At 32.7% G+C, this 13,972-nt stretch overlaps 1 protein-coding gene across 1 annotated transcript in view; it reads left to right on the top strand.

Annotated features, from left to right (window-relative positions):
- The window catches only part of LOC124357928 (serine protease inhibitor dipetalogastin), a 61,718-nt gene extending 49,154 nt beyond the window's left edge, over positions 1 to 12,564 (top strand). The window contains exons 3-10 of the mRNA XM_046810055.1: positions 3,851 to 3,992; positions 5,118 to 5,279; positions 5,362 to 5,505; positions 6,923 to 7,090; positions 8,294 to 8,458; positions 8,661 to 8,783; positions 10,070 to 10,246; positions 11,069 to 12,564. Of these exons, the coding sequence (XP_046666011.1) occupies positions 3,851 to 3,992; positions 5,118 to 5,279; positions 5,362 to 5,505; positions 6,923 to 7,090; positions 8,294 to 8,458; positions 8,661 to 8,783; positions 10,070 to 10,246; positions 11,069 to 11,300 (1,313 nt within the window). The 3' untranslated portion in view covers positions 11,301 to 12,564. The remainder of the gene's footprint in view (positions 1 to 3,850; positions 3,993 to 5,117; positions 5,280 to 5,361; positions 5,506 to 6,922; positions 7,091 to 8,293; positions 8,459 to 8,660; positions 8,784 to 10,069; positions 10,247 to 11,068) is intronic.
- The last annotated feature ends 1,408 nt before the right edge of the window (positions 12,565 to 13,972 follow it).

The raw sequence follows: 13,972 nt of genomic DNA, 5'->3' as shown, positions 1-13,972 counted from the left end.
CATAAGCAATAAATATTTTATCACAAATAAATTTTAAAAATATATATCCCAGAAAGTGACAATGCTTTGATAAATCTATTAATATTATACGCCCTTCTATTTGTCATACAAACATGGCAGATTTCTCATTTGAAAGATACCATTAATACCCATCCAAATGTATTATTTATTTTTCATTAATCTTTAATGTTTTTCAGAAAAAATTTCAAACTTGCATGTACTTTATAATTTAAATACAAGAATAATATGAGTTTTACATGAAAAACTGTCAAACACATTCAGCTGCATATTAATAATATTTTTATAAATATCAACACTCATCATTCATATCCCTTCTCTGCTAATGTACTATAATACCTAGTAGACTGCTACAATCACACACAGCAGGATATCACTCTCAGCTTGAGATCCTGCTAAGTTTGATTATAATAGTGGACTATTATCAGACTTGGCAGTAAAAGGGTTTCATGTTAACACCACACTGTTAAAGTACCATATCCTTTCACTGATAGTATCCAATGTAAAATCCTGTGACCTAGGATCAAAGTTGAAGACTTGGTGATGAATGGTTAAATGAATGAATGAGTGAATGAAGGAATTCTTTATTTTCCAGACAAAGTTAATTATTTGTCAAAAATTGTCATTATATTTCATTAATTTAAGTTAATTTTTAATTTAAACATAAATTATATAATACAATAGTAGTTTTCTAATCTAATATATAGACTAATACAAAAAATGAAGTACTGTACTTAAATTAAATAATATAAAATGAAAGAAAAAAAAGGTCTCTACTCCCATTAAAACATTCACTCTACCTGCATTTAACCAAGCCTAGCAGCCCTAGGCACTATAGCCAAGAGCAGTAACAGATGAAGCAATCTGATCCTGATTCCCGGCTGACCAAACATTTTAAGGACACTGGGAGGGAATTCCGCGTATCAATGGCCAGCAAACTACAAATGATTTGCTAAAAAACAGTTGTTCTGTCATGAGGAATTCGTAGCATTAATGAATCAGTACAAGTGAACACCCACCCTTGCTCCCACTTTGTCAGAAATAAATTTAAAATTGTAAAAAAATATCTTTGAAATCAAGGTGTAGAATGGTAAAAGCAAAGTGAAGATTTAAAAGCTCTTAGATCTTCAATCTTTATGTTCATATCACCTTAAATTGTACAAAACAAATGTAAACAATAATTCTGAACTTGTTGCAATATATTTTTCAGGTTAATGTCACCACAGCATGTAAGGAAAGTGTATATTAATCCATTATTAATTAAATTCATTTCTCCCTTCCATTTATAAAGACAGTATAGGGTTTTTTCCTCCTTTGAAAAACCATATACTGTCACTATCGATAGAAGGGAGAAATAAATTAAAAAGGAGGCCTACCCTACAAAAGGAATTCTGAAGTTTTACAGTTTACACAGATGGTTCACACCTTGACTCTAGGGCGGGATACAGAATATACTGACCAGAAGTTAACATAGCAGTGCCTCTGGGGAAACATGTCACGGTCTTCCAAGCGGAAGTCATGGCATTAGAATCATGCTCCAGAAGATTCATACATATGAGGACAAAGGAGCAAAATACTTGATACTATCTGATAGCCAGGATGTACTAAAGGCACATGATACCTGTTCGTTTGACTCGAAAGCAGTCTGAGAATTTAAGAATGCTCTAGCTGAGCTGGCTACAAATAACAGAGTAACAGAGTAACACTCAGTTGGGTACCAGGCCATGAGGGCATTCATGGAAATGAAAAAGCAGATATCCTCGCCAAGAAGGGAGAGGAGTCCATAATGGTGGGGCCTGGAGGGTGCGGGATAGCTTTCTCGAACAGCAAAGGTCTTGTAAAAAATAGGGAAAAGAGCATAAGAAACATTACTTGGAGAAGAGGCTCAGGATTAAGACTATCCAAAATGTTTATCTCTCCTTACGCTAAAGGGTGGGCAGCTCTCCTTGATCAGAGTAAGTAGGATATAAGACTAATATTAGGGATGTTGACAGAACATGGCCCCCTAAGGAAACATCTTATAAGGGTGGGTCTTAGTCAGATTGACAAATGTAGACTCTGCGGAGAAGAGAAGGAATCAGCAGAGCATATTTGGTTAAATTGTCCTGCCATTTAAAAAATTTGGAAAGGATTCCTGGGAGCACATCTCCTCAGCCCCAAGGATATCAGAGAACAGGAGCCCTCAAATCTGATAGGTTTCTGTAAAAGCCTCAGATTCTGAGGACACAAGTATAAGTTTGGGAGGTGCAAAGGTCCTTTTTAGGACTAAGCGCGGGGGCAAACCGTCCTTTTCCCTCAGGATAAAAAAAGGAAAGTGTGGAGAAACAAGTGATTTAACTGGTAATAGCTTTATGTGGAGGGAAGAATCGTTGCATTCTCTTTAGAGATTAGTCAGTCTAATCTATGTGTCTGTAGTAGTTAGTCCTAAACACTTCACGTTACTACAGTATGGTACAACTGACCTGTCTACATTTTGTTGGAGATTATTATATTAAAGTCAACTGTGTTCAACAATCAAAAATTCCAAATTCTAATAGGTTTTTGATTTGTCTGGATTAAGTTTTAGTCCGTGCTTTTCAGTCCAATGTGATATCTGTTGGATGTCCATGTTAATGTTTTTTATAGTTTGGTTTATATTATTAACATTACAGTGAGCACATATCTGAAGATGATCCTCATAAGAATGAACTTTGTTCTGTCACTGCAGTTGGTATACAGTTGATGTAAAATGAAAATAGTAAAGGGTCAAGAATGGATCCCTGGGGAATCCCACAGGTTTCCAGTCAGATCTAGTGTTATGAATGCTGTTCTCCACTTAGGTAAGATCCCATCCAAATAAGCACTTGAAGAGAAAATCTTACTTACTTTAAATTTGCAATTATCAAAGTGTGATTGACAGTCAAGAGCTTTTGAAAAGTTAAATTGTACTAGCTCAGTGCATTACCTTTGATCCATGGCAAACTAGATATTGTCCGTTATTCTCAGTAAGGTAGTTTCAGTTCTGTGACACTGTTGAAATCCAAACTGATAGATATTAAGAATATTTTCTGTAAAAAGTAAGTATTCAGGCAATGCACTATTCCCTTGAAAACTTTAACAGTGAGGGGGATACATTACAAATCTATTACTAATTATAATTTAATTAATAAAGTAATTTAGGCTTTAAATTTTAAATTACAAGTTTATTAATGATAACATTATGGGATACTGTATAATAAGGTTGATTTCATTTATATGGTTTTTGGATTTCAACACTAAAAAGCTGGAGCCTGTGTGAGATACAGATGGCAGGGCTTACCTCAACCGCTGTATTTTGCAGATATAACAGTTACCAGCAATGGCTGTCAAAGACCTCAGGGAGCAAAGTGTGAACATCGCTGCGGTAAAGAACTGGAGCCTGTGTGTGGAACAGATGGCAGGACTTACCTCAACCGCTGTATGTTGCAGGTATAACAGTTACCAGCAATGGCTGTCAAAGGGCTCAGGGAGCAAAGTGTGAACATCACTGCGGTAAAAGAACTGGAGCCTGTGTGTGGAACAGATGGCAGGGCTTACCTCAACCGCTGTATGTTGCAGATATAACAGTTACCAGCAATGGCTGTCAAAGGGCTCAGGGAGCAAAGTGTGAACATCGCTGCGGTAAAGAACTGGAGCCTGTGTGTGGAACAGATGGCAGCACTTACCTCAACCGCTGTATGTTGCAGGTATAACAGTTACCAGCAATGGCTGTCAAAGGGCTCAGGGAGCAAAGTGTAAACATCGCTTCGGTAAAGAACTAGAGCCTGTGTGTGGAATAGATGGCAGGGCTTAACTCAACCGCTGTATGTTGCAGGCATAACAGTTACCAGCAATGGCTGTCAAAGGGCTCAGGGAGCAAAGTGTGAACATCGCTGTGGTAAAGAACTAGAGCCTGTGTGTGGAACAGACGGCAGGACCTACCTCAACCGCTGTATGTTGCAGGTAGAAATCTGTAGGTAAGCCATTATTACAGAAGATGATATAGTGACTTTTAAGTCACTAGTTAATGTGATAAATGGGTTTATAATATAATTACTAATGGTACATATCTACGATTTTTAATATATATGCAACAAACAATACTACCAGACAAACAAGGTAAAATTAAAGTTATAATATCAAAACATATAAAATTTTAATTGTTAAAACTTATAAACCATATAAACTTATGGTCAGTTTAGCAATATACCAATACCCAGGTATATTTATTTCTCTAATATGCCCATGATGGAATGATAATATGTTGGATGGCACAAAAAGAGACTCACCACAGACAGGTCTACTCAGACATGTATAATGATATTTGATATGGCTTCAAAAACTGTGTGATAAGCATTGAATAACATCTGTTTCCACTAATAAAAATGATTTTTCACCTTTTATTTCCTTTATTTTACTACTGTAATTTTCACAGGTTTATAAAGTTGGTTTATTTTTATTTTTAAAATTGTACTGTACTAAATCAATAGAGGAATTTCTCAAGTTGTGATCTTGTCAGTTGTGAAAATTTTGATGGGTGTAGAAATGTGAGGGTATGAAAAGGGTTAAAGTAATTATAATTTTTTTCTAATATTTTAATTCTTTTAACTTGACACATTTAAAACTAACAATTACACATTTAAAACAAACATTTCAAGTAATAGTTTTACCATGGGGAGCAAACATGATATAGTTGTCATTTTCGTTCATTGTCTGAAAGTTTCCTAATATAAGAAAATAACTGTTTGACATTTTTAATTCTTTCGATACTCCCTCTGTCTCTCTCTTAATTACAAAAACTATAGATTCAAATTCTCTATAGATTTCACAAAAAACAATGTTTTGTGTTTGTATAATACAAATTGGCTTTCAGCATTTGCACAAAAATGTTATGAGGATTTAAGATATGTTTCATCTGATTATAAATATAATCCCACAATTAATGATGTTCTCCCTGTAGATAATTAGACAACAATAACTAAACATTATTACAATCTTGCATTTTTTCTCCTGAGGTTCAACTTATAATAATGTTGTATTCTAAACAAGAAGTGCTTACAGGCATTCCAAAACTCAGATAGTTAACAATAAAACTTTTTCAGGATAGGAATTGGCCTGTCTCACTTGGGCTCTTGCAACAACATCTCAGCTCACAGAGAGAACTGTCCTGTGGCTTGTGATCAAGCTCCTATGGATGGACCTATCTGCGGCTCGGATGGCAACGTCTACCCCAACACTTGCCAGATGAAGCTGCTAACTTGTGGGTCGGTAACACAATACTAACCATTCTGATATTGCTCAAGTCATGAATGAACTGTTTCCATCCATTTTACTATTTGTCATCAGGCAAGGTGTGGTGAGGACTTCTAAGAAGCACTGCCAGACAACTCGTCACTGTCGAGAGTCCTGTTGGAGGGTCTCCAAGCCCACCTGCGGCTCCGATGGGAACATCTATTCCAACTCCTGTAGGATGAAGGCCAAAAACTGCGGGTAATGGTACAAGTCAGTAAGGCTTGTTGAGGGAATCAATTTTACTTGCACATAAGAACAGTTTCAGGTATCGTTAAAACCAGTAATACAGTGTTACGTATTTCATGTTTTCTTTTGAAAAGTGTCCATATAACATGGACACCTATGCTATGCTATGTTAAGGACGGCAACATCTAACATAAACATTTCATTATAGACTTATTTAAAATTTTCAACAGCTATTGTGGTCTAAGAGAAACAAGTCATATTAAAATCTAAAATCATCCTACGTTTCTCATAGCTCATCTCTGAATACTTATATGACAATCCATACTTCCTACAATACTACATTTAAAAGTTCTATAAGATTTGGTGATATAAAAACAAATCTTAATCTCATGTTTCGTTGTTTCATTAAAAATATTGAATTTGTTTAATAGGTTTTCAAAAGATGTAGATACGTTTTATTTTTTTATTTGAGTTGCACAATTAATTTTAAATAATTACACAACTTCGTGAGGGAAACTTGAAACTAAACACATATGGAACTCCTAATAAGGACAACTCTACAAAATACTTTTGAAATGTTGTAAAACCCTGATAAGTTAGATACACTTTGAGTAAACATATAAATAAACAACAATCCCTACATTTTCTTCTTGCAAAAACATTGGAATATTGGTGTAGCTGATGGTTAGTGCAGAGAATACATGATTACAATACCGTAGGTAACTGGAAGAGAAGGTGTAATGATGTCATGTTATTATGTAATATTACATAGAAACAATTCCAATATATCATCTCTGAAGGCCAAACTACTCTCAAGGCTAGGAAGTCTGCCTCATCTTTGTTTTGCAATCTATAATTTGCAAAAAGGTGAATTTATTGTTGTTAAGTTGTAGGGCCCTGTTGTTAATACCCTTTCATCAGTACAAGCAAGGCCTTGGTAAATTATGATTTACAGTTCATTTCCTTTAATTTGACTATTTCTTTCAGTGTTCTAGTTTTTTAAAGCTAATATCTCCATATAATTGTTACCAGTGACTAATTGAGAAGGTTTGTAAAGACAACGAGCAATGAAACTTAACCTAGATTTTTTATCATGTCTAGTCATTACTGCCTTGAGTCAGAGAGCTTGGCTATATTCCAAAGACTTTTTCAAGATCTTCAATCAATTACAAATAGTATCCTCAATTTCCACCATGAAATAAAGCACCTATGTAGTAAGCGTAATGGAAGATGTTATAGGGACTTGCACCCCTCACCGTTTATTGTATTGTATTTTTTATTATGTTCACTTCTCAATTGTAACAATATACACAACATCAATCTGAAACATATTTTGATTGTAAGGCTACATTATGTGACTGCTGCCACATATTGCAGATCTTGTACATTAGACTCTTGTTCCATTTTGAGCACTAGCAGATTGTTGCAGGAAGCATGTATTCGAGGTGCCAATGGCTTTCTGCATGAGCCAGGAGCGTCACCAAGGAGCTGCTGCGGCCTGTCCGACGTCCTGTCAGAATGAGCGGGAACGCCTTACCTGTGGCTCAGACGGCAACATCTACCGCAGTGAATGTGAGCTGAAGATGCTCAACTGTGGGTGAGTTTAAGATTATAATACTGTAGTCCATAACACTTTATAAGCTATAAATTAGAATCACCTTTAGAAATAAGGAAGTAATTTTGGAAGATATTGCTCTGATATCCGTTAGCTAATTTATCATGGATTTCAATGTTTGAGTTGCCCATAAATGTTTGAAAGTCCTGAAATGTATCTTTAAATTTTGATGAAGTAAATTTGGTGGAAAGTTATAATAAGTTGTGCTGTCTTTCACAATCTTGAAACATTTGATGACAGATAAATAAAATTTAAAAATATATAGTCCTCCTAATGATGCAGTAACAACAGTAAAATATGATTCAAGTACACTTGAAGTAAGTCGATACACTTGCAGTTCAAAGTACATTGTGAACGGTATATGTAACTTCATAGTTGGAAGTTCTACTCTTCCAAAGTATTCTATCAGTAACCTGTCACTCACTAAGATCTCCAAAGAAACATGATGAAATCTCAACAAAAGGTTTCCATGAGTCAGTTGAAAAAAAATGTTAACTCACACTAATTATTTTAAACCATGAATTAAAGTTCCTAAACAGCATATTGTTGTTTTTGTAATTAACTGTACTGTGCAGTAGATGCTGGAACAGTAAATAGGCTAATAATTCTATCTGCATGATGAAAAATATCGTTAGTTAATAATCCTTTCTAATGACTTTGGCATCAGGAACATTAGACTATAAATTCCAATTTTTCTTTAGATTTTCCTGGTCATTTAGATAGCTAAATCCGTGAATGTTAAGTATAGATTTTAACAATCAGTAAGAAGTTATAGTAACTAAGAGAGGTTTAAGCCAATCGATTAACCAGAAAAATGTTGGTTAAAGACTTAGCCATCTACGTGATTGAAGAGAAGTATTCATAGCTACAAGCTACATAATCCAATAGAGTATACAGAAGAAATAGAGTAATGATTGATGAGATATTTCAGCCATTAGTCTGTTGTGGAAGTGTTACCATTGAATGTACAAAGCCATTCACCACAAACCATTATATTATAGGATTTAGCCATTACGGAGGATTTAGCAGTTAATTAGCAGAGAATTATTTTTATATAGAAGGGAATTGGAAGCACATTCTCTGTTGGCTGTTCTTCATCTTTCTTTTGTATAAAACAACATAAATAATATTGAACTAAATTGTTATTATCTATGAAAAATTGTAATGTTTGTTTTATGTTTATAGATTAATATCCAAACGTGCTGTGAAGAAAGTAGACATTGAAAAATGTCGTAACAAGCTCATAAAATGCAGCAAACACTCGTGTCCCGACAATCCTGTGGATCCTGTCTGTGGCAGTGATGCAAAAACCTACAATAGCATGTGCCATCTTCAAGCTGCTACTTGCATGTGAGTGTGATTTTTGCTTTACAACTTTTACAGCAGTCGATTAAAGCAAATTCAGTGTTTCAAGACATGAATCCATGTATGGGAAAGTTTGAAATGATTCAGGTTATAATATTGAGGTTATTATTGTTTTAGAATAAATAAAACAAAATTACCAAAACATATGAGGTTTTGCAAGTTCATGTTCAAATGTTACTGTTATTAGGAAGGGTATCCAGCTGGCTCACATGGGCAAGTGCGTTCCTCTACTAGCACCTGACAACTGCCCTGAGGAATGTGATGCTGACGAAGTCTCGCCCACTTGTGGATCGGATGGAAATGTTTACAGGTATGTGTAGAACTAAATTGACTTAATGCATCAATGCTGTTTACACGTGCATTATTCACATGTAATATTCAAGGGACAAGAGCCAATGTGCACGGTTTAAAAACAAAATCTAGTCTATTGTGAAAAAGATTGAGCAATTTGGCTACAGTATAGTGAGCGGCCACAACCACAATCAAATCAGGGTACCATTTGTTGATTAGCAATACTTGAATTATCGAATAAAACAATGTTGTAATTATAGTTATTTACAATTAATTATTGCCAGCTCTTTTTAATGCACTGAATAACAATATTGTTCCATCAAATTGATTCAAATAAAGTAAAATCATTTGTATGGTATTTTAGTAATGGCCACACATACATTGACAATGTACAATGTGTCACAAGCTGTCAGACACACTTATTCATCAAAATAGTAAAATGAAACTTAATATTACACTGTTTTGTTTGCTACATTTTATAATTACATGTAGCCTACTTAGTTTTTTATTCATTATACAATTATGATATATGTATATTTATGTACATATACATATATAAGTAATAATTTACTAATTATTTATTATTAAATCATTACTATTAAAGGTGTGATCATATATATGAAAATAGCTATACTACTGTAACTTAAAATACCTATATTTTATTATTCAATTTTATATCATTTCATATCATGCGATAAAATAACTATTAGACTGAAGTGTCATATAATCTTAATTAATGTCATTAGTGAATAATTAAGTACATTTTCTGTATGTATGAGGATATTTTGATTAACAAAACATTTTAAGGAGAAAAAATAGTGCCAGATCATGACAGATAAGACATATAGCAAACTTTTAATCAACATTTATAACAATTGAAAATCAAAATGTAAATAGTTTTTGATTTCTGTAAATCTAATTTTGTGATCTCAGCTGTACAAAACACCATATTGCAGAATGACATTTCTTGTCACATCCAGTAGGATGCATTATAAATATACATCTTTCAATTAATTCTATAACTTTGTTTAATTTCCTAAAGACAGTTTGAACCGAAATATAGAAATCGTTTGTTAATATTTTCTTATTTATTATTTTGAAGTTCAATATATATATATATATATATATACTTAAAAATTATGATTACATTTTTTGTTATAACCCATAATAACAAAAATATATTATGGGTTATAACAAAAAATGTAATCATAATTTTTAAGTTTTAAATCTACCGAATAACCTATTTCATACATCTCTCTGGTTATTGCAAACTTTAAGAAGATACTGAAATACCTCTGGCTGCAGGTCATTGTGTGAGCTGAAGAAAGCTACTTGTGGTCAGAGAGTGGTGGATGTTCCTCTACATCACTGTGCCACAACGGCTGCCTGTAACCAGGTGTGTGGTACGGAGCGTAACTTCGTGTGTGGGTCCGACAACAAGTTTTACAGGAACGAGTGTGAAATGAAACGTGACAATTGTGGGTGAGTACAAATTAGCCAATTATTTGTTTGCGACTATTATAAGCAACAAATTTATGGAGGAAATGTTCTTGTTAGACTTGGAAAACCTTAGCTGAGGAAAGCTGAGTCTTGTACAATTGAACTGCAAAATTTCAATCACCACACAAAAAATGGTAGAGGGGGTGGTGTTTTCTTTTCAAATTTTTGTCTTTTATTCTTTTTAACTGTAATTTGGCACTAATACACTTATGTGAACAATAAAACCTCCAACATTCTTAGGTTTAAGTTCAGTTTTTTTCTACAATTTATTTTAGATATCGTAGATAAAGGGACTTTGATGTATTAATTTAATTAGGGTATGTTTGGAGACTGTATACTGGGTGTCCCAAAATTACAGGACCAAACTTCACCAAATTGTTCAGGAGGTCAAACTGAACGAAAAATGTTATATAATGTATAGTCCTATCTTGCTTCGTTTACCTTAGATCGGCCATTTTGTTTTTTTTACATATAATTAATTTTATTTTTAATACGGGTTTACCGATTTTTGTTGAAACTTGGCATACATATTATAAACATGAACATAAGTTGTAAAAAAAATATTTTTTTTTAAAATCTTGTGTTTATTTTCAAAATGGCGGCCATTAAAAAACGGTTGGTTTTCAAGTTATTTAGGTTTTAATCTTTTAAATGGCCGCCATAATATGAATAATATATACCTAGTGTTTTATATAATTTGGTAATCTTTCTAACAATAACCAAAGCCATCCACATTTCATTTAATGTGGGCCCTCCTATAATATTGGTGACCCTTAAACCATAACATTGTTTCTTTTGTTTCAGAAAACACGTATTTGTGGTGCCCATGAAAAGATGTTTACAAGGGTTCCAGTTCAAGGGTTGCAACCGGATCTGTCCTACCATTTACGATCCTATTTGCGGAACGGATAACAAGACCTACTCCAACGACTGTTTTCTGCAAATGGAAAACTGCAGATCTAGATCATTGGTCGGGAAACAACACCATGGTATCTGTGGAGAGCCAGTTGAAGAACCCAAAAACTACCTTTATTGACACCCCATTAAATAATAATAAATCTCATATTTTGCCATTTGCAATAAATAAAGCAACATCTTTTGATAGTAAATGGAAGTTTGCTTGGATTTAGAAAATGTTGGGGGTTGTTGACTGACAGTGTTACAAGGTCAGCCACTCTGTATTGAAAGTAAGTTTTGCAATATTCAGTTTTAATGTCATTGTTATTTATATTGTGTTCAAACTATATACTGATTTTGATATTACATTTCACATTTGCAAACTTTTATTGTAATTTCTTTCAATAGAGATGTATTTACTTTTTCTATGCCATCCTAAATAATAATCCTGCTTTATTATTAGAAGTCTGGTTTGTGTAAAAGGTATCAATGATTTTCTTAAATCATTCAGATTATTCCTTTACTCTGTTCTCAAATGGTAAATTATAAAAGCTGGACTCAGTTGTAACCAGTTTGTCATGTAAGAGTTCCAAAACAACTTTAAAATATAAATACTTATAGTTCAACCAAACAACTAAGTATATTATTTATACTAAGTTTATTTATTGTAATATTAATAAAAATGTGTGAGTCAAAGTATGAATGTTTTAGTGTATAATATAGTGTTAATAATAATATGTAAGTACTTTGAAATTAGATTTATGATATAATTTAACTCCTTGAGTGTGCCAATAATTACGTGTGATTGTGTCCTGTGAAATCTTTTCAAAATACTATAATTATAAATGTTATTATCAATTATAGAGGCATTTTCTGAAAAATTTTGAGAAATTCAGAAAATCTCTGGTTTTGTTGAATTTTTTCAAACGATTTTTAAAGTTTCTAAAACAAACATAAGACTGAAACCTGTTGTCTATTTTTGTCATGAACGTAATATGATATAAGAATAATCTTAAGAAATATTATTGAAATAAAATAATTTAGAAATATTCATGTTCTTGAATACAATCACATAAATTTCCTACATTCTCAGTAAATTTTAGATATTCATGCTGATTTTGCATGATTTGTAAGTTCAGATTGAATTGTGTTCATAATTATTAATTAATATTTATTTCATATTTAATTTAGGATTTTAGATTTAGTTAGGATTATTTCCAGTCATGTAGATTAAGCTCTTTTTATATTCACAATACAATTTAATGTCTTTTTACAACCTAGGTAATGTTTTATGACGATGAAGCAAAGCAGTTCATTTTCAAGTGATACAGCCTAATTTGCCTGTGGTAACCCACTATATTTTATGCAATAAAACATGTTTTAATACAAAATTTCCATTTTTATATTGCCTGTTTGATTTTTAACCACTACCCACTGTCTGTAGATGTACAAAACTAAAATCAGTCTGTTTTTGAACCACAGTGTCTCAAACAAAGACAGCTATTGGCTTATAAATACTAAGATTGATTTGTTTTCATCTAGATATCTTAATCATTAATAAAAAATAAACAATTAAATAAAAGGTCCCAAAACATGTGATTTTATAAAAGTTTTTTCCGATTAAATTCTATAGATAACTGAACTGATTTTGTATACAACATTTATGTTTGATCATTATTGGCATTCACAGGTCTTCTAGTGGAAGTAAAGAATTTTTTTCACATTCCTTGAATGTTTGACTGACAGACTTGACAAATATTTAATAAAAAAATTGTCATAGTGGATGCATTATGAAAAATTTGTTTTTTTAAAGTCACTACTTTAATATTAACGGTTTGAACAAAACCCACCTACACACAAAATGTCTGGAGGATTTTTTAAGGTCATTTGTCCTTCAGTTGCTTGTTAAATTCCCTACAACATTGATAGGCACAACCCAAATGATCACTGATGATATAAATTCGAATATTTCTAACATAACAGTCTCTGCTATCAATACAGCAATTTCTGACCACTATAGCCAAGAGGTTATAATTAGTGGAACTCAGATTCAAAGGCAGCCCCCCCCACAAAAAAAAAAAAAAAAAAAAAATCTATAAGAGACACAAGGTCAGAAAACACTGCTCTCCTCAACCTATACTTTTCAATAAAAAAGTGAAATTTTCTAAATTTTAATTTCTACAAATACTGCCCTCAAAGTTTGGCACAAAGTAACAAAAAACAAATGGCTCACAAAAGAAATTCTGATACTGAGAGACACTAAAGTTTTACTTAGAAATTAACAAAAAAAAAAAAAAAAAAAAAAAACTACAAATTACCTATTAAAAATTTGTTTCTGAAATTAAAAGAAAACTTATAGAAAAGGAATCCAAGCTGCAAATACTCTGATGTCTCTAAATCTATTTTATCCTCTAAAAATCTTTCACAAACCAATAAAAGTCAAAACTGATAATAGACTGTGGCCAATGCAGCAGTGGTTAACTAATGAGTTTAATAGATTCTTTGCATCTGTTGCTTGTGAGCAAGGCCCACAACGCAGTCCTCAGTTTGATTTAAAATGATTCAAATGAAGATTGATTCCAGTAGTCTCTGCAACTGGTGGTAGAGGAAGAACTCAAACAAATTATTCAGCAGCTTTCAGCCAAAAAAATTGAACAACCTCAATTTATATGGCTTATCAAAAAATGTTCAAAGCATATTGTGAGTCCTTTAACAAAATGTCTTTTCATACAGGAGTTTTTCCCTTTCTCCTAAAAGTTTACAAAATAACACCAATTAAAAAAATGACAATTTTTGCCCTATTTCTATCTT

Source organism: Homalodisca vitripennis, chromosome 1 (assembly GCF_021130785.1).
Source record: "Homalodisca vitripennis isolate AUS2020 chromosome 1, UT_GWSS_2.1, whole genome shotgun sequence".
NCBI classification, from domain to species: Eukaryota; Metazoa; Arthropoda; class Insecta; order Hemiptera; family Cicadellidae; genus Homalodisca; species Homalodisca vitripennis.
This window is presented reverse-complemented; position numbering and strand designations above follow the sequence as displayed.